Source organism: Aspergillus pseudonomiae (assembly GCF_009193645.1).
Source record: "Aspergillus pseudonomiae strain CBS 119388 unplaced genomic scaffold BDV37scaffold_33, whole genome shotgun sequence".
Classification (NCBI taxonomy): Eukaryota; Fungi; Ascomycota; class Eurotiomycetes; order Eurotiales; family Aspergillaceae; genus Aspergillus; species Aspergillus pseudonomiae.
The window spans coordinates 234,893-260,949 of record NW_022476025.1 but is presented as its reverse complement, the minus strand read 5'-3'; the positions used below and the strand labels follow the sequence as shown (position 1 = coordinate 260,949).

General features: G+C 48.4%; 10 protein-coding genes across 10 annotated transcripts; 7 read left to right on the top strand and 3 right to left on the bottom strand.

Annotated features, from left to right (window-relative positions):
* The first annotated feature begins 12 nt into the window (after positions 1 to 12).
* Positions 13 to 1,806, top strand: BDV37DRAFT_118872 (uncharacterized protein). The gene has a single exon (XM_032078544.1). It carries the CDS (start codon positions 390 to 392, stop codon positions 1,404 to 1,406), a length of 1,017 nt encoding a protein of 338 aa, XP_031941445.1. The 5' UTR covers positions 13 to 389; the 3' UTR covers positions 1,407 to 1,806.
* BDV37DRAFT_118860 (EXS domain-containing protein) lies at positions 1,763 to 3,785 on the bottom strand. The gene is made up of 5 exons (XM_032078543.1): positions 3,488 to 3,785; positions 3,372 to 3,421; positions 2,628 to 3,310; positions 2,251 to 2,564; positions 1,763 to 2,192 (listed from the first exon to the last, which is right to left on the bottom strand). The coding sequence occupies exons 1-5, from the start codon at positions 3,570 to 3,572 to the stop codon at positions 2,119 to 2,121; spliced, it is 1,206 nt and encodes a 401-aa protein (XP_031941444.1). The 5' UTR covers positions 3,573 to 3,785; the 3' UTR covers positions 1,763 to 2,118.
* Positions 3,786 to 4,027: 242 nt separating this feature from the next.
* pex10 (ubiquitin-protein ligase peroxin 10) lies at positions 4,028 to 5,502 on the top strand. Its single transcript, XM_032081977.1, has one exon. It carries the CDS (start codon positions 4,115 to 4,117, stop codon positions 5,225 to 5,227), a length of 1,113 nt encoding a protein of 370 aa, XP_031941443.1. The 5' UTR covers positions 4,028 to 4,114; the 3' UTR covers positions 5,228 to 5,502.
* A 169-nt stretch (positions 5,503 to 5,671) lies between these two features.
* BDV37DRAFT_283168 (3'-5' exonuclease) lies at positions 5,672 to 7,033 on the bottom strand (the record flags this gene model as incomplete). The annotated part of the gene is made up of 2 exons (XM_032087237.1): positions 5,672 to 5,883; positions 5,941 to 7,033. The coding sequence occupies 2 exons, from the start codon at positions 7,031 to 7,033 to the stop codon at positions 5,672 to 5,674; spliced, it is 1,305 nt and encodes a 434-aa protein (XP_031941442.1).
* A 583-nt stretch (positions 7,034 to 7,616) lies between these two features.
* BDV37DRAFT_248220 (RNA-binding protein LSM5) lies at positions 7,617 to 8,632 on the top strand. Its single transcript, XM_032081976.1, has 6 exons — positions 7,617 to 7,780; positions 7,836 to 7,892; positions 7,940 to 7,978; positions 8,036 to 8,063; positions 8,149 to 8,212; positions 8,269 to 8,632. The coding sequence occupies exons 1-6, from the start codon at positions 7,756 to 7,758 to the stop codon at positions 8,305 to 8,307; spliced, it is 252 nt and encodes an 83-aa protein (XP_031941441.1). The 5' UTR covers positions 7,617 to 7,755; the 3' UTR covers positions 8,308 to 8,632.
* Positions 8,633 to 12,182: 3,550 nt separating this feature from the next.
* BDV37DRAFT_248214 (uncharacterized protein) lies at positions 12,183 to 13,100 on the top strand. The gene has a single exon (XM_032081975.1). It carries the CDS (start codon positions 12,260 to 12,262, stop codon positions 12,470 to 12,472), a length of 213 nt encoding a protein of 70 aa, XP_031941440.1. The 5' UTR covers positions 12,183 to 12,259; the 3' UTR covers positions 12,473 to 13,100.
* A 675-nt stretch (positions 13,101 to 13,775) lies between these two features.
* On the top strand, positions 13,776 to 16,458 carry BDV37DRAFT_248213 (amino acid permease GAP1). The gene is made up of 3 exons (XM_032081974.1): positions 13,776 to 14,305; positions 14,384 to 14,801; positions 14,871 to 16,458. The coding sequence occupies exons 1-3, from the start codon at positions 14,017 to 14,019 to the stop codon at positions 15,931 to 15,933; spliced, it is 1,770 nt and encodes a 589-aa protein (XP_031941439.1). The 5' UTR covers positions 13,776 to 14,016; the 3' UTR covers positions 15,934 to 16,458.
* Positions 16,459 to 16,461: 3 nt separating this feature from the next.
* On the top strand, positions 16,462 to 20,219 carry BDV37DRAFT_118725 (GTPase-activating protein RGD2). Its single transcript, XM_032078541.1, has 5 exons — positions 16,462 to 17,220; positions 17,281 to 18,424; positions 18,479 to 18,574; positions 18,629 to 18,814; positions 18,871 to 20,219. Exons 1-5 carry the CDS (start codon positions 16,990 to 16,992, stop codon positions 19,872 to 19,874), a joined length of 2,661 nt encoding a protein of 886 aa, XP_031941438.1. The 5' UTR covers positions 16,462 to 16,989; the 3' UTR covers positions 19,875 to 20,219.
* BDV37DRAFT_118748 (AAA family ATPase CDC6) lies at positions 20,220 to 22,773 on the bottom strand. The gene is made up of 2 exons (XM_032078542.1): positions 22,559 to 22,773; positions 20,220 to 22,471 (listed from the first exon to the last, which is right to left on the bottom strand). Exons 1-2 carry the CDS (start codon positions 22,608 to 22,610, stop codon positions 20,565 to 20,567), a joined length of 1,959 nt encoding a protein of 652 aa, XP_031941437.1. The 5' UTR covers positions 22,611 to 22,773; the 3' UTR covers positions 20,220 to 20,564.
* A 406-nt stretch (positions 22,774 to 23,179) lies between these two features.
* Positions 23,180 to 25,260, top strand: BDV37DRAFT_118710 (DNA-protein crosslink repair co-factor UBX5). The gene is made up of 2 exons (XM_032078540.1): positions 23,180 to 23,871; positions 23,931 to 25,260. The coding sequence occupies exons 1-2, from the start codon at positions 23,376 to 23,378 to the stop codon at positions 25,019 to 25,021; spliced, it is 1,587 nt and encodes a 528-aa protein (XP_031941436.1). The 5' UTR covers positions 23,180 to 23,375; the 3' UTR covers positions 25,022 to 25,260.
* The last annotated feature ends 797 nt before the right edge of the window (positions 25,261 to 26,057 follow it).

Genomic DNA, 26,057 nt, shown 5'->3' with positions numbered 1-26,057 from the left:
TCCCACTGAAAATTCGCCCTCATCTCTCGCTTCGTCATTTGATATAACCATCGCTGCCCTGAGTAATAGTGTCTGTCTTCACTTGGCCATTCTATCTATTCTATACTATCGTTGTGCCCCAAAGTAGATCTGGTTTCTGTCGATCCAGTGTTTTGGTGGAGACTATCCGATAGAGATCCACGTCCCACAACTTGCGACAGACGGTCGCCATTGCGTCCAAACATAACTCTGACCACAAAGGCTGGTAACTCTTCACCACCTGAGAGTTTATGTAACGACTTGGATCGTCAGCGCGACATACCAGGCACAATCGTCCTGGCCCACAACTCATTCTCCTCTGAAACAAGTGACATCGGTATCGCTCATTCACTCGCTAGACTGTCTCAGCAATGAATCTTCGAGCCGCGGGCCTTCGCAAGGCCCGCCGCCAACCCTCTTTCACATGGATTTTACTCGTCATTGCCGTCTTGATGATGGCGCATATATCTTTCGCTCAGGATACCACTGCGAATGACCCTGCGCCGACAACGGATGTATCAACTAAGGAGACGACCAAAGCTACGACACACGACGACACTACCACGACATCAAAGACCACGAAAGAGTCCACAACAGACAAACCGGCAACGACAACAACAACCGAGTCCTCGACATCTACAGACTCCAGTACAACCTCCACCGCAACGAACGATTACCCCGTGGTGACAGTGCCCCCACTCGCCGATGCACCATACATGCAAACATCAGATACCCCCGAAGGGACCGTCTTCATCGCCGTCGGTGCAGTTCTAGGCTTCCTGGGTCTTGCGCTACTAGCCTGGCGTGGCATGGTGGCATGGTCCGTAAACCGATCCGTCCGCAAGGCAGCCATAATGCAATCCTCCGAGGCAAAGGGACTCCTCCGTCACAGGAGAAAGAGATCTGCGCACCGCTCGCATGGCGGCCCAGCACCAGCCGTCTCCTTGGAAAAAATGAGCGGCGGGCATCGCACAAATCCCCGCTCCTCCAAGGGCCCAAGATCCAACAGTGGCTTGTTCTTCTCCCCCACGGCTGGAATGCACAGCGGCGGAAACAGAGGTTCAAGTTATCTTCCCGCGGGGTATTATGCTGCTGGGAACACTGCGGCCGGTAGTGGAAGCCACCAGAGTATGCAGTTCTCGGCGCCTGATCTTCCAGGCATGGGCCCGCAGGCACAGGGGTATACGAGAACAAAATCGGGACCCAGCCCACCTGGCACGCCTACCCATGCTCCTGGTGGTGTCTACGAACCCCAGTTTAACACTTCGAGATATTCCCACGTGGCGTCCAATAGCTCTGTCAATCTTGCATCTCCTACGCAAGGAAGGACTCCTAGTGCCTACTTGGAAGACTTGTTCGAGAACCCTCCTCCCCACAATAGACAGTAGGGTTGGGCGCTCTACCATTCCAAGACCGAACGAATGCTGTATCTGAGTTTCACTTTCCCTGCCCCTGTTCTATTCTTAGTTTTCCCGTTCTACGTTCGATGGCAAATATCATTTACATAATCTTGCTATATAGCGTATGTACATTTCTCATGTCATGAACAACCGTCTCCAGCCTTCAGGACTACGCACCTTTCTGGATAGTTTTTCACCTTGTCTCTTTGGTTTTTGTAGCGGTAATTTAGGCGACGGAGTTCACTGGAGGTCATCTAGACCATCATGAAGCTTTTGGTGTGGTATTTGTTGATTTCTTTTTCTTGAGTTACATTTCAGGGTCTTGGGTCTCCCTGTCGAAAGTGCAATTTTTTTTATTACCCATATGTCCGTACCGTAGTTGCATGTAGAAAATGAAACAAAATTAGAAAAAGAAAAATAAACCTGCCACTATGTACTGCGCACAACGATAGCTCGCAATGCTTAGCAAATATCATACAGATGGTCAATTGAAAGTCTTTCGCTTGGTCGAAGATGCGATATAGGTGGTCTGAGAAATGGACCGAATGATGAGCAAGACGCTCAAAGGGCGTAGCAAAGAATAACAACTAAAGTGAAATGCATACATAATCACAGTAATAAGTCCTACATCCGTGGATATACCAAGTCATGTCATTTATAAAAAGGGTGGTGTTCAACAGCTTTGGAGTATGGCTGCGGTTCAGTCTGCATCCAATTTGCCGTTGAATTCACCGAGAAGAATGTCATCAGGGGCCGGTCCACGGCTATTTCTGACTATATTGACCAGATTAGCGTACATTACTAATGTACTCATAGGCGAAATGCAACTCACCAGATTCGGTCTCCACACGCAAGAAGATCCACATCCACCGACGTGCGACTTCAAGGGACATAAGCAACCAAATGCCCACTTCCGTCTCGCAGAGCCAGACAAGCCCTGGCATAAACCTGGACAACCATGAAAACCGAATAACAAGATCTACAAGAATAGCAAGATAGTATTGGCGATCCGCAAAATGGCGGTGTCGGCGTAATCCGTAAGGATGATGCGCGCCGCGGCGCGATGAAGTAAGGAGGGTCAAGTCCCAATCTTTGGTGACGTCCCAGTAGAAAGAGTAAGTGGAATTCACAAAAGTGCACATGTATCTGGGATGTCATTAGCCAAACTCTACCCCTCTCAAACTTGTAGACCAAATGAAAACAACATACAATAGTCGTGACAAACTCATCTCGCTGTATCCATAGCTCTCCAGAGGGTTATAGTTTCTCAGTTTGGAGGTAAGGTAGATAACGGGAAGAGCGGTAGCGTATTTCAGAGCGTTGGCTAGGTGCTGGCCGCCCTGGTTTTCCAGTTTGAAACCAGCTCGACGCACACGCACATATTCAATTAAACACTGCCGAAGTCGGATAATACTCGGAATAGCAACGATCAGGGGAATCACCCAGTCGTGTCCGCACTTGCGATCCGGCTTGGATGTGCTGGAAACACCCGAGGTAAAGAACATGCAGAAGGTGACAACCAAGTCCGCTAGTACCTTAGCATAGCTAGTCAATGCATCGGCAAGTAGGATGTCTCCAAACTTCCCATCTTGAGCTTCTGCCAATCCACCAATGCTGATTCGCTTCAGGGTCACGAGCAAGCGATGTCTACCAGAGCGCGCGAGACGGTTGAAAGGGAGGAGGATGATTATGAAGAAGATAATGAGATATGACTGCGGGATAAAATCCAGAGATTCGACCCTTTCAGTAGAGCCATGGGTAGCGGCCCAGAATATAAGTAGTGAAAGCACTAGGGGGATCGTCAAGAGAGTAGCTAAGTGGTATGTCGAGACATGGTGGGGTCGTTGGGACGAAGATTGACGGGCAGGATATCGGATGAGCGCGGGGACATCCTAATCGAGAACGGTCAGATATCATTCAAGAAAATACAAGCGAAGAGAGGGGTTAACCTACAATGTTCTTCTTGAGAAGATATTGGAGATTGACCCCCCAACCCCAGAAGCCTGTGCATTGGAATCAACATTGTCACAAATATAACATAAGTAGAGGGTCAGTATCTCTCGGCTTACCAGCAACCAGAATCACGGCCACACGATAGGGAAAAGGAAGAAAGAGACTGAAGCGATCCAATTGAGCATGTTGATCAGGACCCATATTCCATTGAAGCGGCGCGGGACTACAGCGCCAGGACGGAGAAGATAGGGGAGATAAGGGACAAGAAGGTCACAATTAAAGAGGAAGACCACAATAAGGGGGTCTAAATAGGAGAGCAGAAGCGAAAAGAAGTTGAACCAAATAAAGAGTGACTAGGGGTGAGTCTGAAAAACCAAAATTTACACACTCATAATTATTAGACGGAAAATGAAGACACTCAGGGACGCTTTCAGAGTCCAGGCGGTTCCGCGCGGCTGTTCGGATTGGGAGGAGGCACACTTTGTCTGTTTCGGGTCTAACTCCTTGCAGGTCGAGACTTCCAAATTTGGCTCCAGGTTTCCAGATGGAAATAGGTCACGTGAGACATACCTCACGTGTGGACTGCCGAGGTATACCATATCGCCGCTGCGGAGGCTCATTCTCCAAGGAAATGATAACCACGTCAGTTGACAATGATAAGACGGTAGAGCGAGCTTTCTTCGTCAACCTGGCTTTGTACTAACACTTCATACTACTTCAATTGCACTATACATACATTAACAATGGCGGACGAAGATTTCTCTCTGTCTCCTGCCTCGGCGCCCAGTCCCTCGGCGCATTTCTACCCATTCGCGACGTCTCCGGATATCATTCGATCCCATGAAAAAGACTTATTTCTTACCTCAAATCTTGTACAGCAAGCTCAGAATATCATCCGCTCACTCCGCGGAGCCCGATTTGCTCATACCTACTCCGAAACCATCAAGAACCTGACCGAGATCCTATACTTTTCCCTGACTACCCTGATCGGCAACCGCACGCTGGGGGAGGAATACTGTGATCTTGTCCAATTGGAAGATGACACACTCCAGCTTCCTTCCTTTATCAGGCGGGCGGGATATATTGTAAGCAGTATCATTGTGCCCTGGATCCTTCAGCGGATCCTACCAGCTTTCCGCCAGCGACTACGGGTGAAGCTTGAGCGGAGCATCGCGCGGCAACAGCTTAAGGCTCAACAAGCCAGGGAGGGGACAAAGCCTAGCAGAAAAGATACATCAAAGGCACCATCCTTTTTCACGAAGTTACGAATTCAAAAATATATTCTGGAACACCTTGATTCCATCACGTCATTGAGTCCTGTCTACGCTGTGAGCATCGCGACGTTTTACTTCACCGGCGCGTACTACCATCTGTCGAAACGCCTTTGGGGCCTGCGATATGTATTTACAAAGAAGCTTGAGGAGAACGAGCAGCGGGTTGGGTACGAAGTGCTAGGAGTGTTGCTTGTCTTGCAAATCGCAGTACAAAGCGTGCTGCATGTCAAGAAAGTGGGGCTCAGTTTGCAGCAAGAAGATCTTGAGACAGAGGCGACCCATTCTACGGGCCAGGATGATACCTTGATCCACTCTATTGAGAACCCGCCAACGCTACCGCTTCTTCCTGCCTCTGATGCCCGGTACGATCTCTCAGAGGACTCCACTGCAATCCCTTGGATTCCCTCAGGGCAGCAAAGCAGGTGCACGCTTTGTTTAGATCCCTTCAAAGACCCTAGTGTCACCACATGCGGGCACGTATTTTGCTGGACATGTGTGCGAGATTGGGTACGCGAGAAGCCCGAATGTCCTCTGTGCCGACAAGATGTCTTGCTATCTAAAGTTCTGCCTCTGAGAGGTTAGTTCCAGCCATTTTCTCTGTATATAATATAGGGTATGGTCGCATATATCAGCGTTTGATATCTGGTCCACATATAGTCCTGCTCATCGTCCAGTTACTTTTTTTATGTTGTCGTTTCCGGTCTTTAGAGGAATATATACCCCCTTTCTCAAGTGACCTGTAATTAAGTGCATGCGAAGACCCACAATGGTTCATTTATTTCAGGTATATTGATTCCACAATTCTTGGCATGGCTTTTGTAGACTTGGCATAACAACCCCTGTCATTATATGAATTGAGGGTGAAAATGTGATGGTATTTTAAAGTCAAATGAATAGTGCCAAACATCGAACGCCTCCTATGAGCACGCAATCTATGCATTGCATCCGAGACATGATTTAGAACATCCCGAGTCCCAGTCATACCTAGTGTTATCCAGACTATTAACCACAACAAAGAGACCAATTTTAGGAACGTTCCTCAGTCTCCACTAGTAGATTATCTATCGGCTCGATAACCTCCACTTCAGGCTCAGTATTCACCGGGGCCTCATGGACAATCCGAATTGGTAAATTCAACTCAGCATGTGCCGGTAATGGAGGCATGGGTTCTAAAGCCATACGTTTCTCATTCATAGTATTGAATAGACACACACATGCGAACGGATCGGCCGCAGCATCTATAAAACCAATCCTTGTTAAACAATCCTACACGTTCAGGGAAAGGACACACTTACAGTGAACCTGGGCATAATCCAGCGCAGATGCCCAATCACTACATCGAACCTCAACATCTTTCGCCAGAGGAATCCCAAAGTGTTCTTCAACCTGGGCGCTCAGATTCACAGTCCTCTTATTGATGAGTCCTGGATTCGACTGGCTGTACTTCACCAATTTGTACAAATGGCTCAATTCGAAGATGGCGCGCGTATCAATCCCTAGGTACTTGCGCAATCGGGTACAGTCTGCTTTGATCGATACGCCAGCCTTTGTTATGTCCGGGGACTCGAGGATGCGTTTCAGAGTAGGGGGTACGAGGTCTTCCACACCCCTCGCCGGTCTAAACATAGCTATGTGGAAGAGTGCGATTCGCGTCGAACTCGCAAGCTGGATTAGCGATACGTTCTTTAGTATGCCGTCCGCCGCGGAGGCGTTGGCTTTCCATTCTATGTCGAGTCCAAGGATGGGATCGTCTGAGAACATCCCCGCTATTGTTTCGGCGCTTTCTAGGGTTTTGCAGTAGTGTACAATGATATCCTTGCCATCTGGTGACTTGTATAGTCGGTGACTCCAGAATTTGTGCGCTCCTGAGGTTAGAGCGAACTTTGGAGCTGGGCTGTCTTTGGGTAGCTGAGGGCAGGAGTTCACAGCTGGGATCGCTGGTATAGATTTAATAATGTTGGAAAGTTTCTCCGTATCTTTGATATGCTCGGTCGTCAACTGAGCTGCAGAGCTGGAGGTACATTGCCTCTTGATGTTTGAGTATATGGATTTATGTTTTCGTCTTCCAGAGGCACCCTCCGCCCGAGGACGTGTATGTTGACTGGTACTGAAGCCTGATTTGGGATGCTGTGCTTTCGCACATATCGCAGGGCAAGTAGAGTGATTTGGGCAGCGTTGGCTATTGCAGCATACGGTCGAAAGCCTAGGACGGTCCAGTCTCTTCAAATTCTCACACTGTACTAGGCCATATGTAAAATATTTGCAAGGGATGCCCCGTGGTTGTCCCTTAGCTGCATCAGCGACGTCGATTATACGACGGTTTCTGAGCTGGCTCTTGAACCCGGTCTTGGCCAGGCTAGTGATATGAGCTAGCGTTGTTCGAAACATGGCTGTAGTCGAAGAGAAAGCTCGGATTCTACCGGTTTTGACATTAAAAATTCCCTGATTCCTCAAAACACACGGCATGCGTATCAACGTTGAGTAACTAGTAGACGTGATATGGCCTTCAATCCTAAGGGGAAGTTTTGAACTGGCAATGGAGGCTCGAGAAGATGTGAGAGCCAGGACTTTATAAGAAACACCACGCCGACTGAGAACCCGTCAGCTAGGAGATCAGATGAAAGGAAACATGAACCAACGAGGCTGTCTCGTGTCTATGGAGCGAATCATTGTGCACAACAAAGCCTTGTTGATGCTTTGTCGCCTGGCATAAAGAGTGTTTCAACTCTCTTGGGATAAATCGAGGAGACGACATATCTCAAAGCAGTCATACTGAAAACGCCCCTAATAGTAACCTATTGGGATTGCAGGTAGATTGTAAATAAAGTCCCCACAACCATTGTATGATTAAGTTGAGAATAACCTTTATGTCCCTGAAGAAGTATTCGTAGATCTGATTGGCGCAAGATTATCGGGTCGGATAAACGTGGGTTCCCTCCCGCCAAGATTGTCCGAATGGGAATGATCGAGGATCCGCCCAACAGCGTGCGATTTCTATATCACGTCAGGCCAAACCTTTCTTTGCAGAGGATAGCTTTAGTGGTTCAAATATAGATTAAACTCCTTGTACCTCCTCGGTTTAGCTCCATTCATCGCACATATTATCCATAATGGCTTCTCAACTCCTTCCCCTCGGTAATGACCCAACCATTTGTGTATTAATGGAGCTCCTCGCTAATAATTTTCATAGAGCTGATCGACAAGTGTGTCGGTTCTAGAATTTGGGTCATCATGAAGAATGACAAAGGTTTGTCGGTTGGCGTGGGAGAATCAATCGTGTGCTGACACTTACAGAATTCGCTGGTACTTTGCTCGGGTTTGATGACTACGTCAGTAAGTTACCCTCTATCCTCATCACATTCCGAAGAACCGGATACTAACATAGGATAGACATGGTTTTGGAAGACGTGACTGAATTGTGAGTACAGCTAGCCATGTAGCTTTTCTTGATCCACCTACATCTCTGGTCACGCCCCGCAGATTAGGAACTAACAGCAGCACAGCGACTACTCCGGCGCTCAGGTTAAGCTCCCCAAGATCTTGCTAAATGGAAACAACGTCTGCATGGTACGGATGACACTACCTGTTCCTCAACTATTGTCATCTTACTAACGTATCTGCAGTTGATCCCTGGTGGTGAAGGACCGGTCGGTAGCTCTTAGTTTCTGATATCCAATGCTTTCTACTTGCTTTGACGAAAAAAGAAAGATTTGTGAATGATGTTAAACGATATCTTATAGATTCTATTGTAATTGCAAAAATATGTTGATCAACTATCTAGATTGTTTATTCGATTGCGCCACCATGTACAAACATTCCTCTTTTCGCAGTAAATATCTATCTCTTGTATGGCGGAGATATAAGCGCGATCCGGAAGAGATTATATATAACTTAAATGTCAACTACGTGCATTGGGCCTAGAACCTCTTGTTCTGACTTTCATATTAGTGATTAGTTGTCCAATGAGGTGATTTTATTCGGCCAACAAGTTATATTGGATAATTTCTATCTATATCGGTCTAGGCTATGCTTGGTTGAAAGCAACTAAGTATAGCTTCTCTTATGGACTTGAGGAATGGTGTACCCTAGAGGGCCAGTCAAGCAGACGTAGATAGACTCGCTATAGGTAGTTGACCCTACTAAATGGGTGTTTGAGCAGTGATAGAATGTTATAATTATATGAATAAAATCTCATTCAATGGGTTTCGTCATGTTATGAACATGCGGTAGTACACGGCTTCGAGAAGGGCATTCGGCTACTAATTCGTATATCAGTAGTATACCTTGAATCAAAATGATGACTTGATATGGTGGGCAATTAAAGAGAGTTCATATATTTCTGTAGTCTTCGCTTGTGAGAAATATCTCACATAACCTGCCTGCTAGTTAGCCAGCTCATGCATACAGTGAGGAGCTGAGCTCCGCCACTATATGGAGAAGCTACAGTACGGGTTCCTAATATTGTGCCGGTATAGTATATTGAAGTTCAACTACAGGGTGCTTCGTCACATATGGAGTCTAAATATGTAAAATAGCAGCAGATGTATGTTCTGCACGCCTGAAGTAGTCTATAACTATGGGAATAGCTGCTGTCCATATCTCAGCGAGTCAGCGGTATTATTCCGTTTCGCTCTGCCACAAGAGGCTAGCATCGGTCGCATGAGGCACAAAAGATATCAAATAGGTTTCGGAAGCGCTGTCTGAGGTTAGTAGTTCTTGAGGGGCAAAACCCTGGATACATACATAGAGGCAGGAAGCTCCCATTTGTTCCTTCACTAGCTCCGTTCGGACGGCCAGAACCGTGAAGACCGTCACGGACCAGAGTCAAGCGATAGTATTGGCTCTTCCAAAGATTTACGCAAGGAACAGCTGCAGATACTCTTGAAGTTTAGCGGGCGCTTTGAGCGACAAGTTACCATAAGGTACACAGGATTCGCAAGCGTCTGGCGCAACGATATCTGACGTCATCCCCCCTCATTCCACTCTGAGAGAGCGAGAAACAGAACGTACTCGTTGATTAAACGCCTTGACCTTCTGGAACTTGAGGTGATTATTCCAGTAATATCCCTTCCTAACCGATGATATTTCTCAATCCGGTGGGAGGAATACCACGAATGAAACATATCGACCCACCACGACGCATTGGCATCTGCAGGACCGGCCCGGTTGGAGTCGGGGGAATTGGATTTGACGTCAAGATTTGGTCGAATCCAAAGTTTTCATTGTCATCGAGAGGCAAATACCGAAGGTTGCTTTGCTACCCCAGATTCATGGAGAAGCTGCTGACGATCTAGAGTGGAAACTGTTATGTAACGAATTGCTTCCCCGCGTTATGGTCGTGGGAGGTGTGGGTTTGGGAACAACTTTAACTTATCTTCTTCCAACTGTACAACAATGGTAGAATTGGTTAGAAAATTGGGAAACCACAAAGCAAAAAAAAAACCACATGGTTTTATGCTACGAGATCTTTCGTGGTACATGGAGGATAGCGGAACACTTATTGGTAAGTACAGGTTGCCAGGGAAAAAAAGCATATTACACAGGTTAAAGTGTGGCGGGGCGGCACAGGTTCTTCTATGATACTCGGGATTACACGACGCAAACCTTGAACAAAGATACTTTGACCGGATGTATACTGGCCAAGGGCTGTGTCATCTCACGTGGATTGCTGTAAATCATCGCTTCTGACTTTTGATTATTCCATTTTTATCTTTCATCCGTTTTGCTCTTGCGTCGTATTGGTGGGAGGAGGATTCTCAACGCCAACGGAGTCCGATCAACCAAGCCCTCGAGACCATGCCACCATCCAAGCTGCTGTGGCGCTGTCATTGGCTGGCATGGAGAGCCACGAGGTGTTGCCATCACTCAGGGTGGTATCTGTTGCCACGTCTGATACGAGGATTCTCTGGGCATTTCTGTACGCAGCTCAATCATTGATTCCTGGATTCCTTCGCAACCACGAAAATATTATTGACGCCTGGGACTGCGAAGGTGGTGTCAGCGCCACAACTGAGTCTAGGATTACGCTCGACATAAGTCGAAGCCTTGATTGGTTCGTCGAAGCAACCTGCGCCAATCAGGACGTTTCTGGTTTGACGCGATGTCACCGTATCCCCCCTGCTCGAGATGTGGTTGATCTCTGGAGGTGAAGGCTTCGATTCATGCCCTTGGTTCCGTGGTCTTGTTCCTTGAGGGTCGTGGTTAGGCCCGCCGCCCGACATACAAAGAATTAAGAATTAAGGTTGATCTCAGACTTTCGCAGAGAAAACTTTGACAGCGACACCTTTCCATTTTCATTTACATTTTTCTTTTTCGTTCTCTTTTCTTTTTTTTTTTTTTATATTTTTCACGTACTCTTTCTGCTTTCGGCACCGCCCCAACGGACTCAACCAAGTGGACCGTTGATTGAAAGAACTCGTTAAGAATTCTTGGAAGGGCTTTTTTATGTACAAATGATACCGAGGTCATGGTCTATGGGATATTTTAGTCTTACCGGTTTGGGAATGGGCACAGATCCCCGGGGCCAACAAAGAGCGTGTGGGCCGAGGCTTCTTGGATCCATGAGGAACCCCTTTCTGAACGAAGAGCTCGGAAGTGAGATTACTGCAAGGAGTACAATTCCAATCTTGCGGTAAACTGAGATGAGGGTTGCCTGACATGCCAAGGTTCGAAGCACGGCCTTCGGCTATTCTTATTACCCATTGAATGGCCTTGTCAGGGACTCAGACCACAACCGAGTCGAACCGACATGAGCGCCAGGACTCTGATGGTGGTGCCAAGGCGCGTTGGGAGCTCGCGACGCTTTTGCCAATGTGATCTTGGTTAGCAACCTCGACCAAGATCCTGATCAGTGGCCCAGTCGGACGGTGACCATTTCACTGCTGAGTCTACGGATGAAGCAAAGATCTGACATACTTGAGGGCCCCTTTTTCGGGACCCCTTCTCTGCTGGTGTTCTCCCGTGCTTCCATGCATTGGTCGTCCTTAGCATAAGAGAATCGAGCGAGTAGGATTTCCTCCGAAGTGTATCGTTCTAGTCCAAAGGAGCAAAAAGAAATATGAGGACTTGCCTTTTAAGTTTCGACTAAGTTAGACGCCGTAGCTAGACGAGGGCAAACGACGTCGCAACTGATGATTTTGTAAGGGTTTCGAGGTTCTTGTATGTCATAGAAACATGAAACAGGCGTACATTGCGTTTTCATTAATTAGCAGCTGCACCAACCCATGTAAGCCGATTATACAGAATTTTGACCTGGTAGGCTCCGTAGTATGTACATACATACAGCAATACTTCTAAGTACTCGGAGAAAAGGAATTACGACGAGATGCCTTGATAGGACTGGGCAATAGTCAATAAGTCCCGGCGAATGCCTTGAATCTCTGAAACCATGGAACGCACCATCTCTGAGTCCTGACACGGCTCTGGGCAACGCAACTGTCTTATCTATGTAAATGTTGGCGATGTGATTGGTTTCAGGTGCCAACCGCGTGGAAGTTAAGTGGGGGCGATCGATTCCCAAAACACACTGGTCTAGCGGGGAAAGAAAGCTGCAGGCCGCGAACGGCCCTCTTCCCCCACCCCCCTTCAGCGCTTCTTCCCGTCGTTCATGAGAGGATGCTTTCTTCCTCGAGGCGTGATAGTGAGAGACCGAAAAAAAGACGTGGCGTTTGCCACTATTCTGGAAAGTTACAAACCGTTCGAATTTCTTGCAGTAAGGTTGGGCAGGTGTACTTCAGGTACCAGCCCATCAGTACTACTGGGTATTCACGGCCTCGAGAGTCGCTTAGCGGCATCTCGTACTTTCTGATATTCTTATCTTGCATGTGAAGCTCACGTATGATTGCAGGGCCACGCAGCGTATCGCGTGGCACTAACTCCTTACCTCGACGCACCTTAGACAATATCTCAAGTGGATCAGGTCATCTTCTGATAGCAATCACTGATAAACCGATAATGACTGAATAATGAGGTACTTACCAGATTGGGGAGATAAGCTCCCAGCAAAGTCAGTACAGTACAATACTAGGTAGACGGGTCCATGTCGACACATAACTCCACTTATTGAATCAGTTTGACGGCAACTAACAGAGAAAAGAAATTAACCTTTTCCCGTTCGGAAAATAACATTTGCCATTCATGCTAACAACCAAACCGTAACCGCTTTCATTTGAACCTGCCGCCAAGTGACTTTCTTGGTAAATCAAGCTCAAGCACAAACTCGTATGAGAAGTCAATCACGCGATACAGTTCACGGTCTCTGCTGACCCAAGAACGAGAGATTCTAGACGGTGGCGTTGAAAAGTTACTTGACGGCGATGTACCTTAGCTGAGTGTAGTACGGGAAGCAACCATGTTCACTGCTGGCTCAGCCGCCCGAGTGGCCTACGGCGTACGAATTTAGGCCCACTAGGTAAAATGGACGGGGATGAGTTGGCAAGAAAAGCAAGGGGATGAGGAGGGAGGGGGGAGGAAGGAAAATAAAAGGGAGGAAAAGATTATGGATTAATTTATTCTGACATGAACCCTGTCACTAATAAGTCGGCTACATGCCTGTAGTAGTAGTTGTCCGTCCCCGCCAGGATATACATGGATGTACGACCTAAGGCGGGTTCAAAACCCAGGTTCGGTTAGTCCCTAACTCATTCGCTCTTGAGTTAAGCAGAGTCCTTGGGTCGCATGAAATTCCCGCAAATCCGGACTTATCGATACGGTCAAGTAATGGTAATGATAATGAAATTAAATGCAATCAGTCTGCTATCAGGACCCTCGTCCATTGGGCCAACTTAAGGTTTCCCCGTACTGCACTTGAATCCACTAAATTGTCCGGTTCCAGATCCTCCTCCTACTCTCTTTCCAGTAAGCCACATGGAACTAGACCCAGAACTGCAAACCGGCATGTCCGCGCTGCCATGACTTCTCCTCCCTCGTTGCTCGTAGATAATAGGTTAATGCTGCGGAACCCTTCCCAAGTAGTAAGTAGGTGGTGTGAATCGGTCCATGGCGTTTGATTCTCTGACCCCCCTCTCGCAAAAAAAATAATATTCATTTTATTTGCTCTTCCATTCTATTTCATTTAATATAAATAACGCAGATAACCCACCCCCTCAGAATTCAGTGTAACTACTGGTACCGTACCTCCTTTATAGATTCACGCATTTCCCTCCCGCTCCTCTCTCGGTCAGCAAGCTTTCTGTCTTGAGCGGTCGCCGCCCTACTCATACTCTCCGAGGGCTTTAGATACATTCATCCTTTCTCTTTTACCCTGTCTCCTTTTCCCCCTTGAGTAGCATCTCCCTTACTTCTACTACAACCCCTTTCGTTGTTTTGATTTCCTCGTTGACCTCCTGAAGAGGCAAACCAGGTGGTTCATCATGGAGAAGGACGAGATCGAGGCCAAGGCCGAGCCCCGGGGAGGGACCTTTGAGTCCCCGCCGCCTTTGTATGGAGAATCCGAGCCAACACAGGCGGGTCTTGGTCGCAGAATATGGGATAGTTTCAAAAGGGATCCAAATGCCCATGTCACGGCCGGCCATACTTCCTCCGGTGCAGATGGGAAGTCCTTCGATATCGAAAACGCCGCGCAGAAGACTGCTTCTTCACCCTTGCAGCGTAGCCTCAAGGGCCGTCATCTGCAGATGATTGCCATCGGTGGTTCTATTGGTATGCGCAATCATTTCATCATGCTGTTCCAAACTATGAAGTCCGTTTAGTTCTGACCCCCGCTCTTGACGTTATTAGGTACTGGTCTATTTGTCGGATCCGGAAAAGTCTTGGCCACGGGTGGCCCAGCGTCGGTTCTCATTGCTTATGCTCTAATCGGGTGCATGCTTTACTGCACTGTACACGCACTGGGTGAAATGGCGGTTCTGTTTCCCGTCGCAGGTTCATTTGCGCACTACTCGACTCGGTTCATTGATCCGGCATGGGGTTTCGCCATGGGTTGGAACTATGCGCTGCAATGGCTCGTAGTGCTGCCGCTGGAAATTGTAGCTGCGTCAATTACCGTCGACTATTGGCAATCTGATATCTCGAACGCTGCGTGGGTCGCGATCTTTTGGGTATTGATCGTCTCAATCAACTTGTTCGGCGTCAGGGGCTACGGTGAGGCCGAGTTTGTCTTCTCACTCATCAAGGTCGTTGCTGTTATTGGCTTTATGTAAGTGTTCCGTTCCTAATACTTGCCCCATCATCCATTACCTTAATCAGCAGAGCTGACGTACTATAGAATCCTCGGCATTATCCTGAACTGCGGCGGAGGTCCGAAGGGCGGGTATATCGGTGGACAGTACTGGCACAGTCCCGGTGCTTTCCATAATGGATTCAAAGGTCTCTGCAGTGTCTTTGTCAACGCCGCGTTTGCCTTTGCTGGAACCGAGCTCGTTGGTTTGGCTGCGGCTGAAACTGCTAACCCTCGGAAATCGCTCCCAACAGCTGTCAAGCAGGTGTTCTGGCGTATTTGCCTCTTCTATATTGTATCGCTCACCCTGGTTGGCCTTCTTGTTCCCTACGACGATACACGACTTCTTGATGGCAGCTCCAGTGCTGACGCCAAGGCCTCCCCATTTGTGATTGCCATTAACAACGCTGGTATCTCCGTGCTAGATTCTATCATGAACGTCGTTATCATGATTGCGGTCTTGTCTGTGGGCAACTCGTCAGTTTACGGCTCCTCTCGTACCCTAGCAGCTCTTGCCGAGCAAGGGCAAGCCCCCAAGTTTCTGGCATACATTGATCGCAAGGGTCGCCCTCTCTGGGCAATTCTAATTGCCTCTTCCCTCGGGTTGCTCAGTTTCTTAGCCGCATCGGACAAACAAGAAGTGGCCTTTGAGTGGATGATGGCCATTTCTGGTCTCTCGTCCATCTTCACCTGGGGTTCGGTTTGTTTGGCACACATTCGCTTCCGCCGTGGCTGGAAGGCTCAGGGCCACAGCTTAAAAGAGCTCGCCTTCCAATCACAACCGGGAGTTATTGGCTCCTGGGTCGGGTTCTTGTTCAACTGTCTCGTTTTAGTCGTACAGTTCTGGGTTGGATTCGCGCCAATCGGTTATAGCACTATGACTGCTGGTGAGCTTGTTGAGGCCTGGTTCTCCGTATATCTAGCTGCCCCCGTTGTCCTGCTCTTTTATATCCCGTATAAGCTCTGGTTCAAGACGCCATTTATTCGGGCCAAGGACATGGACCTGCAAACCGGTCGTCGCGATCTCGACCTTCAGTATTTGATTGAGCAGGAACGAGCCGAACAGGCAGAGTGGCCTGCGTGGAAGAAGGTATATAAGTTCTTCTGTTAGCATCGGGAGTTTTATGATCATTGTTTCGTTTCGCAGGCTTGAAATTCACACGCTGATCTCCACTGTACGATTATGACTAATGTGCCTCTATTCCGATTCTGATAACCCAATCTCATGGTTTTAGCATTGCTCCTAGCATGATTGGTTGTCGTAAGCCTGTTTGAATCCCATTGCCTTGCTCCCTGTCCAGGCATCGTCCATGCGACCGCTGAGGCAGTTGTGCTAAGCTTTTGGAATGTTGATGTTGACACAGTCGTTCTCCAGTCTTGGCATGTTTGTATATGGAGAACGTTCCAGACTGCTATAGGTAAAGCTGATACCGGCTGTAAGGATGGTTGTATTTGATGTCCCCACGCTATTTGTAGTGGTCCACAAACCGCGTATTCCACCGTAAATACGGTGTCACAACTTCCTAAAGTCTGGCCAAGAGTGTAATATTTCACGGTGCGGCCAAAAATAGCTACCGGACTGAAACACGTGAGGCTGAGGTGGTTATGGACTAGGTTGTCTCACAACGGTAAATTACACTCATGGAGCCGGAGCGACCTTTTCCTCTCAGATCTCCGCCAGCAAAGAAATCATCTTCCCCTGTTGTCATCCATCCCGTCCTTAGAGCATCGGTGTCCTCTACCCTCACCCGGAGTTTCCACTCTCTTTGTGTTTGTTGGTATTTATGATTATCACTTTCCTAGGGTCTTTCTTTCTGGGCATCTATTCGCTTCCTAGCCGCCCTCGCATAGATCGCTCCGGTGCCTATGTTTGCTCGCAGCCGGTCTAAGCCACAGAAAGGATTCGTTGTCACTCCTCTTTTGAAACAGGCGCTGTGAACGAGGCTGGTCACTCTCTGTTTATTCACCGCCCGCGCAACTGCCCTTTCGTTGCGGACAATACCCAACCTAAGCCTGGTGGCTTGTTTTTCATTAGTGGCTTTGTTGGCGACAGAAGTCATTCATTTTCTAAATTTTGATGCTATTCTGAGATACCCCTACCCAGTCCACAGTTACCGTTCATTTCTTTTTCGAATCCCACAGGTCGCATCCTCGACAAACCGTCACGATGTCCGGTTTTGCGGCTTCGTTCTGGACGCCAGACTACGCCACAGGTCTGGGGGTTCTTTATGGGAAGCTCCAGCAAGGCGTTGTCGAGAACAAGCAGATCATCACAATCGCATCTATGCGTGCGGATGCGGAAGATCAATATGGCGCCCGGTTAGGGGATATTGCGCCGGCTGTCGACCGGTTGACGGGAGCAGGGTTTGCAAAGGACGATGGGGCAAGCGTGAGGAAGGTAGGCTAACTCTGACCATGGCTGGTGCTACGTATACTAAGTCTCTTGGGCGACGTGAAGGCATATGAAGGTGTCCGCACCGAGATGGTCGAAGCCGCCAAGAATCACCAGAAGATTGCCTCGAACATTCGCGAATTAGTTGTCTCACCTTTCCGTCGTTGGTGCGACCAGCATGAGGCACGAATCCAGAATTCACACGACGATCTCCAGGCCCGTATCAAAGAACACACAAAACAAGCGGACTTGGTCAAGAAACTGCGGAGCCATTATTTCAACAAATGCCGTGTGGTGGAAGACTTGGAGGAAGAGAACAAGCTCGCATTCCAGGCCCCAGAGGCTAGCCCGCCGGCCAAAGCGCCTCCCAAGATCGTACTTCCGGAGGAGGCAGAGGAGGAAGAGCCTATGGAGATTGGCGATCACGTCTACACACCTGAGGGTCTTAAGCAGCTGTTGGTGCACATGTTGGATAACATCAAAATGGGTGATGTTAAGGTGCCCATCATCGGCACATACCAGAATACATCGACCGGTGCCGACATCGTGGAGTACACCCAGAAACACATGAACGCAACCAGCGTCAGCTATGCGGAAAGGATCGGGCAGGATCTTGTCGACAATGGCTTGCTCCGGTTGGTGGGTAATATGGGTAGTACATTCGCTAATAGCACCAAGATGCGATACCAATGGCGCCCCAAAGTGTTTCAAATCACTGGCATCCCCGAAAAGAAGACGCCTCTCTTGCGTGTAACATCGATGGCGAACAGTGAGGACGGCAGCGAGTCCCCGATATCTACTGTCTCGGAAATGTTAGCAGGCTGGAACCCTCTCAACAACGCTCATCCGAATGAGACGCCGGCGGAGAAGCTGCGCAGAGAAGCGCGCGAGGCTGATGAACGGTACAAGGCTGCTGTGCGGAAGCTGGACCAGATTAGATGCAAACTGGAGGAAGAGATTGTGGAGAATCTCCGGTTTATGGAACAGTGTGAATTGGACCGGCTTAAGGCGATTAAGGCAGTTGTCCTTGATTTCTCTGGTGCAATCAGCAATGTCATCCCCAACTTGCAAAGCACAGTGGATCATATGATGCTGTACCAGGAGACTATTCAGCCCCTTGGAGATCTCCGGTATCTTCTTGAGAATTACCGAACCGGAGGCTTTGTGCCTCGCGTCCAAGCATATGAAAACTACTATGGTTCTGTAGAAGGTATGATATCATCAATAGATCTTGTATAAGTTAGACCACAACTAACCCGTTCAGATCAAAACTTCGGCGTGGATCTTGAGGCCCGAGCAAGAGCCGATCGCAAACGGGTTCCTGTCCTGGTTACTACGGTCTTGACCTATCTTGACAATCGTAAGATCACAGCTGTCCCTGCCTCCCCAGTTTGGCATTAACGGAATACTATAGGTTACCCGGATCTTGAGGGTGATGAGGCACGACGTGCTATCTGGCTTTATGATGTCCCTCTGGCAGCCACCCATCACCTTCGGAATGTCTTGAACAACAGCAAGATAGACTACCAGGAAGTCCTAGAGAAATATGAGGTTCCTATTGTTGCAAGCGTGTTGAAATTGTATCTTCTTGAGTTGCCAGGTTCGTACGACCTTTACATCAACACATCTGAGATCTATGCTGACTATTTTTGATAGATTCCCTTGTTTCTTCGCAAGTTTACGAAATTGTTAAGACCATTTATTCCACCACCGCTCATGAGACGACGGAAGAAGGCCGAATCAAGGTCTTGCAAAGCACCCTGGGACAGCTTCGTCTCAATAACATTGCAACGCTTGATGCTGTTATGACCCATTTTACACGTCTGATAGACCTCACATCTGCCGATGAAACCTACATTTCCTCACTCGCGCAAGCACTGTCTCCTTGCATTCTTCGCCCACGCGTTGAGAGTAGCCTTACCATGAATGAGCGTCACAGCTATCGTCTCATCCGTGACCTTTTTGCTCACAAGGATGCAATCTTTGGCGAGCTGAAGCGCCAGTCCAGCGCTCTCGGGGTCACCGGCTCTATCAGCCGCCCCCGCGCTATTAGCACGGATGAGAGCAACCGTCGTGCAGCTATGGAGGCTCGAGCCCGTGCGATTATGGATCGCACTCGGGCCAACAGCCCTGCTCCTCCTCGGAAACACAGACGGGATCGCTCCAGCGGTCCCTCGGAGGCAGGCCGCTTCCCAGTCAACGTTTCCAGCCCGACCGAGAGGCGAACGGTTACACGTAACAGCCTAGACGTTCCTAGCAGCAACAGCTCGCCGACCGCTCAAGAACAACTATCAAACGTGAACATCAACGCTGCTACTGATGCTCCTGCCACTGAGGCTACTCCCAACGGCACGTCCAGTGATTCCTCGGCTTCGGCTACTGCCAACGAGACTCCCTCCTCTGGCACTTCGACCCCCCCACCCATGGCTGCGACAACAGCATCCGAGGACTCTCCTACCCCTACTCCTACGCCAGCCGTGGATGCAGAGAAGCGCGCTTCCATAAATCGCGCTTCATTCACCCGTAAGCCCGGGCTCGGCAACCGCTCCAGCTTCCCTGTCGTCTCAAGCGAATCCGGAACAGATAGCAAGCGCAACAGCTTGGCTGACAGCGAACCCAAGGGCGTAACCCTGGAAGACAAGCCAATGGATGATGACTAAACGTACTGTCGATTGAAGCGAAACAAAGGAATGACTGGCATCACTCTCAGCAAAGAATCCGGAAAACCAAAGAACTAAAAAGTACAGCCTCAGGAGGGAAATGTATGTATGTAGTCGGCATCATTCAGACTTTCAGCAGGCCTTGTCAGTCGAGATTGATGTACGACAATGGAAGTTGCGATATACTCATTATGTTTGTCCGAAGCCCTTCTTTTACCATTTGTTTTCTTTTCTATTCAAGTATAAACCATACCATACCGTTCGCTATCGTTTCGCATACCCCTCGAAATTTATTCCATGTATGTTTTATCCTTTATTGATTCCACTTGTCTCTTTGTATGCATGAAATATCTACCTCCCATTTTGTGTTACTTCTTGGTTTGCGCGCTTTCACAATGTCCTCTTCTCAGCGACCCGTGTGGAATCGATTGTATAGCCCTTTCAGTTTTCGATGAGCTGATAGCTTATTCATATGTAGAAACGTGTTCGCGATTTATGACATCTTATGTATAACTCATATTGTCTTAGTAACACTATGATCGTATCTAGATAAACTATACAGCGCTATGTGCGAATGCTATGATAAACGCTAGGCAAAGAATGCATCCCTGGATCCAACACCTGTACAAATGATTGACAACAAAATTTATCCAATAGACTCCATCCGTGCGGTACGGTTCATTATACATATCACAACCCCTGGCCAGTGAGCAGCCGTCTGAGGATCCCCTCTCCTGGGCCAGAAAGCTGAGTTTCAATCTCTTTTTGGGACACAAAGCAAACCAGGCTCTGTTCATCCATAGCTCTGCTGGGGGTCATAGGCCCACTCATTGATTTAGAGGGAGAACGTCTGATGTTCGAACCACCGGCAACTGTGCCGCCTCGGCCCTTACCTTGGTATTCTCCAACCAGTCCTAGAGTCTCCAAGTTGCTAAGTACATCTCTGAACTCAGTGGCTGTAAGTGGGTGGAGGATGTTATCTTTCCGGCATAGCGTGCAGTAGGTATCAAAGATTTGCTTGATTGTTGGGGCCGAATGTTTGGCCTTCGACGGTGTACCTGGAAATTCCCCTTCACGTCGTTTACGGTCGAGCGCAATCAATGCACAAATGGCCGCCTTTTGCTGGAGATTGATGCCTTGAAGTCGTTGGACGGTCCCTTGTCCAAATGTGGCCGAAGTAATGCGTGCAACATGGGCAATGCTGGCTCGTGGTGCAGTAAGTGCTGTATATGCTGATGTAAGATTTTGCTTTGGCCTGGGGGATGAGAGGTTGTTATTCTCAACGAGTATTGTTTGAGAAGGGCTCTCCGGGTTCTCGTTCTGTTTTTCGAGTTTCTGCAGCGTTTCTTGCTCGATGAGATCAATAGCACGCTTGATGAGCTCAAAAGCCTTTCGCAGATCGCCGGTCTGCGATGCAACTTTCTTCGAGCATAACATAATAGCTGCCGGTTGGACAAAAGGAATGAATTTGGGATCATCGCACTGGCCAGCAGAGAGCAACGAGCGGAGACGTTCAGTGACTACGTTGGCGATCTGACCAGCGTTGTAAGGTAAGAAAGGAAGTAAACGAGGTTTCAGGTTCTTTGCCTTGAGCTGTGGCAATGCACGGTCGGTCAAATCTAGCGCATTGGCAATTCCGATAAGCATGAGCTTGGATTTTCCTTGCAATGACCACTCGAACAAAGATTGCAGGATACCCGCATCCGCGGTAAGTAGGTGGTCTATTTCATCCAATGAAACCAGATACATATCATCCTGCTTCTTATTAGAGGTGAACATGGCTTTTAGCCTCTCTGCTTCACTCTTTTTGAAAATCTGCTGGTCGTCGCAGAGATCTTCGATGAGCTTGCTATAGACATCTCGAGCACTTCGCATGCTCGCACAATTGACATGTGTAACTTTCATAGAGCCCAGGTCAAGCTCATCACACACTTCTTTAACCATAGCACTTTTGCCCGTCCCAGGAGGACCGCTGACATACAGACAGCCACCTTGCCGTGACTGGAGACCATCTTGGATGAACGTGACTAGCTTTTCCCGTTCCGCTTCCCGGCCAATAAGGCGACCCGAATTTGCGCCCCGGGCAAACAATTGTCTGGCCTGAGTATAAATTGTTTGTGTGTTTTGTGTGGCTTGTGGTGTTAATGTCTGTCGAGGTGTACGTGGAGTTAACGAGATTCCTCCGACCTGAACCCGGTGCTTTGGTGTGATAGGCGGCGAGTCAAGGGCGTCCCTGTATCTAGACTTTGAAGGAGTCTTGAACTCAACCGGTCTCGTATTCTCATCTATAGTTGCCGGTTGAGGATCGCCGCACTTCTTCGTCGATAATCCTCCATTGATTGATGTTGAGGTACGGATACGCGAATGGGGTTTTGTGGGAGATAGCGCTTCTTGCTCCGGCTCTTCATCCTTCACACTTCCAATTCTATTGGAGTCGTCCTCAGACTTGGCATCATTTTCCTGTTGGTAGGTGCTGCCACTCCTTGTCTTTGACCGCAGTTGGCGTGTTGTCGGTGCAGACGGTGCATTTTCTTCCTGAAGGATGCGAGGCGGTTGTGTTCGGCGCTTACTGGCACTGCGCACAGGTAGCACTGGCACTAATATCAATTAGTTAGCATGGGCTGGGTTCAACGACGCCTGAGGAAGGAGAGAGCAAAGAAAAGGTCCATGTCACGCAATCGTACCTCCTACCTCAAGAGTATTCCGTTGGCGCTTGCCAAGAACCGAAGCAGTCATTGTGAGCGCTCGAAACTATCAGTAGCTGCTGGGGAAGGAGCAGATGTGGAGGAGAAGGTATGAATAGGCAAGTACGACAGAGGTGGTAGTACTACACATAAAAGTAATAGGTCGCTACTAGGTCTAGAGGTTCGATGACAGGTACTTGGCAGACCCGGTGATATGGACTATGCCTCAACCAGGCATAATTGGCCCGTCCCTTTTTTATTCGCGCCGCCCTCACGCGTTTTTCCGCCTCGCGTCACGCGTCCTCCAATGCCCCGAAAAAGGAAAATCACATGGGCCTGGCTACGGACCGGCGGGAAAGCCAATAACGCAACTCTTAAGTCGGGCGCGTAAAGGCCGCTTATCCCCGCGGTGGCGGAGAATCTGATTATCCCAAGGGTAAATCCACCAAAGCAAAGTGCGTCACTCGGCTCTACCTGATGATGCGGGCCTGTTCTGCAAAGCCATATATCTGATCAGATCATTCCGTTGGTATCAGTGATCCCGCCAAGTAACAAAAAGCTCATATGCCGAATTTATTCATTTTACCAAATAACTGCGATCATTGTTAATTAAAACCTCGGTGGCTTTTTATCCTTCTCATTCACTGAGCAATTACAGCTCATAACAGCTGTTTGCAGCTGTTTGCATCACATTCGTCACAAGTCTCAATACACTAAATCTTGTGGGATAGCTTCTTCTATCACGACAAGTTAACATCTCGCTCATCTTCCTCAAATACTCGCCGTTATCGAGTCCTTCTCAGGAATCCTGCCCGCTATGAACGACGATGTGGTGGCTCAGTTCACCGAGATCACGGGCTCGAGCCCTGAACTGGCCACTCAGTACCTCCACTTAGCCGATTACAATATTGAACAAGCCATGCAGCTTTATTTCGAAAACGGAGGCGCACCATTAACTGATGAGCTAATTCCATCTACATCAGACACTCCAGGAGTTCGACCTACCGCAGGCGATAGCGGGGCTGTACATATCGGCTCTGATGACGAGGTCACTGTTGACGAAGCGCGATCTACCCCTCGGCACCAACCGCCACCAAATTCTACCTATGAAGATGACGAGGCCATGGCTCGACGTCTCCAAGAGGAAATGTATGGTGGTGGGGGACGTGGGGGAGCAGCAGTTGAAGATGATGATGTGCGTGCTCCGATGGCTCGCACAACAGAAACACTCGTAGGCCCAGATGCGGACTTCGACGATGGCGATATGCACGCAAGCATACTGGGCCAATTGCGCGCTCGCCAGCAACGAAACAGTTAGTATCCCCATATCAATACCCTCTCACGTTCGCCAGCTAACCTTAACACCTGTTAGATCGACCTGGTATCTTCAATCAGAGGGATACTTCTTCGATATGGACAGGAGAGGACGAGGCCTCACGTCGCCAAAGGCTTTCAGAAGCAACCGGGGGTGCGTCCGATGCTTCGAATAAATCAAATATGCTTGCAGAAATGTACCGTCCGCCTTTTGAGATTATGTCACGACTCCCATGGGATCTAGCCCGTCAGGAAGGCCGTGAGAATGAGAGGTGGCTGCTGGTCAATATACAAGACCCCTCCATCTTTGACTGTCAGTTGTTGAACAGGGACCTATGGAAGGACGCTGGGATCCGAGACACTGTCAAAGAACACTTCCTCTTCCTGCAGTACGCTAAAGACGATCCACGAGCTGCGCAGTACCTACAATACTATTTCCAAGCGAGCGACGTCTCCGACAACTACCCTCATATTGCCATTGTCGACCCACGCACCGGCGAGCAGATGAAGGTATGGTCCGGGCCGCCTGTGGTGAAGGCTGCAGAGTTCCTGATGCAACTGCATGAATTTCTCGACCGTTACAGTCTTAACCACAATGTGCGGAATCCAGTAGCCAAGCGGAAACCAGAGCAGAAGGAGAAGAGCATTGATGCTATGACGGAAGAGGAGATGATGGAATTGGCAATGAGAAATAGCCTTGGTGGAGATCCCTCCCAATCTCAGAAATTGGAAGATCCCGACGATTTGACTCGGAGCGTCGAGGACGTGAAAGGCAAAGGCCGAGCAGCCGATACCGAAGACATCAGCATGGGTGAAGCAGATCTAGGCGGAAAGGGCGAAGCTGAAACATCTCCATTCGCCTCAATTCCAAATGATAAGCCTCACACCGAGCCCCCCGCCGACCCGGCTACGACTACACGCATTCAGTTCCGCCATCCGTCCGGAAGAGTAATCCGACGCTTCGCTCTGAAGGATCCCGTTCGAAGAATCTACGAATGGCTCAAGGCCGATCCTCCGTTGCCAGATAAAGCGGGCGTGGAGTTCGAGCTCAACTCCCTGGGTCACAATCTGCTCGACTCTCTTGACATTAGTGTGGAAGATGCGGGCTTGAAGAATGGTACAGTAATGATAGGATACGTTGAAGAATAAATGCACATGATTGAGGATATGATACCTGCATTTGATGAGGCGTTGGGCTCGGAGACTTATGAACCGGCCGGTCAAGGCTCAAGGGACAGAGGCTACATTTTACACCATGGGTTCTCACTTAGATAGGGAGGCATTCTTGCCTAGGTTAGAATTGTTTTCTTTCCAGTTTCCGTATTCCCTTCCTAATTTGTCCAGTGTTTATTGGACAATTTAGCACACATCCTGTTACTAACGGGAGTCAGTCCATAGTAGGAGATACCAGGCACAATCACTGGATTGCAACTTTGCAAACATAAGATCATTTACTAATCAAGGAAAGCTATAAATCCGCCATGAGCCTCTGTGCACATTATAGCCCTTTTCCAGAGGGTGAAAATCATCTATAAACTCGGGGTTCATTAACCCTAATCCAATTGGTGCTCCATGAATAACAAACTTTCTTAATCTGGTATTAGTACCATATATAACATAAGTGACCTAGGAAAGTATGCTGCTACTGTATTGTTGTAAAGAGTAGCCGTCATGGAAATGTCTGCAAACATGAATTGAAGTATATCCGATTGTAACAGATGACCGGACCTTATTGAGAGCATTGCTTCTCGTATACTGATAGCAACTTAGCTGGACCTTGTCCTCGAAATTTGACACAGATACACCCAATCCTTTTCCTTTCCCTTATATATACAGCGGGGCTCAATAGCATGCTGCAACCGTAGTATTCAATAAAACTTCTAGTATAGTTGTAAAACACTTACTTTTGTTTATAGCAATGAAGGCAGTCTTTGTAAACTGGGCCTTGAGTCGGAAAAATCAGGAAATCTATAACCATAGCTTCAAACTTAAAGTATATTCCTCGGGAATGTCAATTTCTTCCACAACAACGCATATTCACGTTATATGTGCAATCACGCTCACGTGCTTATGGCATTCATAGAAGTCAGCTAGCACGACCTTTTGTGGCTAGGAGGGCCGGCTATGAACGCTGGTGCTCAGGAACCCCAGAAGATACAGTAGATTTACCCAGGCTTACCTTTAA

What these genes read in the sequence shown, in the direction of transcription:
- BDV37DRAFT_118872 (XM_032078544.1), top strand. Translation starts at nt 390, where the DNA reads ATGAATCTTCGAGCCGCGGGCCTTCGCAAGGCCCGCCGCCAACCCTCT.
- BDV37DRAFT_118860 (XM_032078543.1), bottom strand. Translation starts at nt 3,572, where the DNA reads ATGGGTCCTGATCAACATGCTCAATTGGATCGCTTCAGTCTCTTTCTT. An exon ending in GGCCGTGATTCTGGTTGCTG is followed by an intron (nt 3,422 to 3,487) that starts GTAAGCCGAGAG and finishes TCCAATGCACAG; the next exon opens with GCTTCTGGGGTTGGGGGGTC. An exon ending in ATCTTCTCAAGAAGAACATT is followed by an intron (nt 3,311 to 3,371) that starts GTAGGTTAACCC and finishes GTTCTCGATTAG; the next exon opens with GATGTCCCCGCGCTCATCCG.
- pex10 (XM_032081977.1), top strand. Translation starts at nt 4,115, where the DNA reads ATGGCGGACGAAGATTTCTCTCTGTCTCCTGCCTCGGCGCCCAGTCCC.
- BDV37DRAFT_248220 (XM_032081976.1), top strand. Translation starts at nt 7,756, where the DNA reads ATGGCTTCTCAACTCCTTCCCCTCG. An exon ending in TTCTCAACTCCTTCCCCTCG is followed by an intron (nt 7,781 to 7,835) that starts GTAATGACCCAA and finishes TAATTTTCATAG; the next exon opens with AGCTGATCGACAAGTGTGTC. An exon ending in CGGGTTTGATGACTACGTCA is followed by an intron (nt 7,979 to 8,035) that starts GTAAGTTACCCT and finishes AACATAGGATAG; the next exon opens with ACATGGTTTTGGAAGACGTG.
- BDV37DRAFT_248214 (XM_032081975.1), top strand. Translation starts at nt 12,260, where the DNA reads ATGCTTTCTTCCTCGAGGCGTGATAGTGAGAGACCGAAAAAAAGACGT.
- BDV37DRAFT_248213 (XM_032081974.1), top strand. Translation starts at nt 14,017, where the DNA reads ATGGAGAAGGACGAGATCGAGGCCAAGGCCGAGCCCCGGGGAGGGACC. An exon ending in TGCCATCGGTGGTTCTATTG is followed by an intron (nt 14,306 to 14,383) that starts GTATGCGCAATC and finishes TGACGTTATTAG; the next exon opens with GTACTGGTCTATTTGTCGGA. An exon ending in GTTGCTGTTATTGGCTTTAT is followed by an intron (nt 14,802 to 14,870) that starts GTAAGTGTTCCG and finishes GACGTACTATAG; the next exon opens with AATCCTCGGCATTATCCTGA.
- BDV37DRAFT_118725 (XM_032078541.1), top strand. Translation starts at nt 16,990, where the DNA reads ATGTCCGGTTTTGCGGCTTCGTTCTGGACGCCAGACTACGCCACAGGT. An exon ending in CTTGACCTATCTTGACAATC is followed by an intron (nt 18,575 to 18,628) that starts GTAAGATCACAG and finishes GGAATACTATAG; the next exon opens with GTTACCCGGATCTTGAGGGT. An exon ending in GTATCTTCTTGAGTTGCCAG is followed by an intron (nt 18,815 to 18,870) that starts GTTCGTACGACC and finishes TATTTTTGATAG; the next exon opens with ATTCCCTTGTTTCTTCGCAA.
- BDV37DRAFT_118748 (XM_032078542.1), bottom strand. Translation starts at nt 22,610, where the DNA reads ATGACTGCTTCGGTTCTTGGCAAGCGCCAACGGAATACTCTTGAGGTA. An exon ending in GAATACTCTTGAGGTAGGAG is followed by an intron (nt 22,472 to 22,558) that starts GTACGATTGCGT and finishes AATTGATATTAG; the next exon opens with TGCCAGTGCTACCTGTGCGC.
- BDV37DRAFT_118710 (XM_032078540.1), top strand. Translation starts at nt 23,376, where the DNA reads ATGAACGACGATGTGGTGGCTCAGTTCACCGAGATCACGGGCTCGAGC. An exon ending in CGCTCGCCAGCAACGAAACA is followed by an intron (nt 23,872 to 23,930) that starts GTTAGTATCCCC and finishes AACACCTGTTAG; the next exon opens with ATCGACCTGGTATCTTCAAT.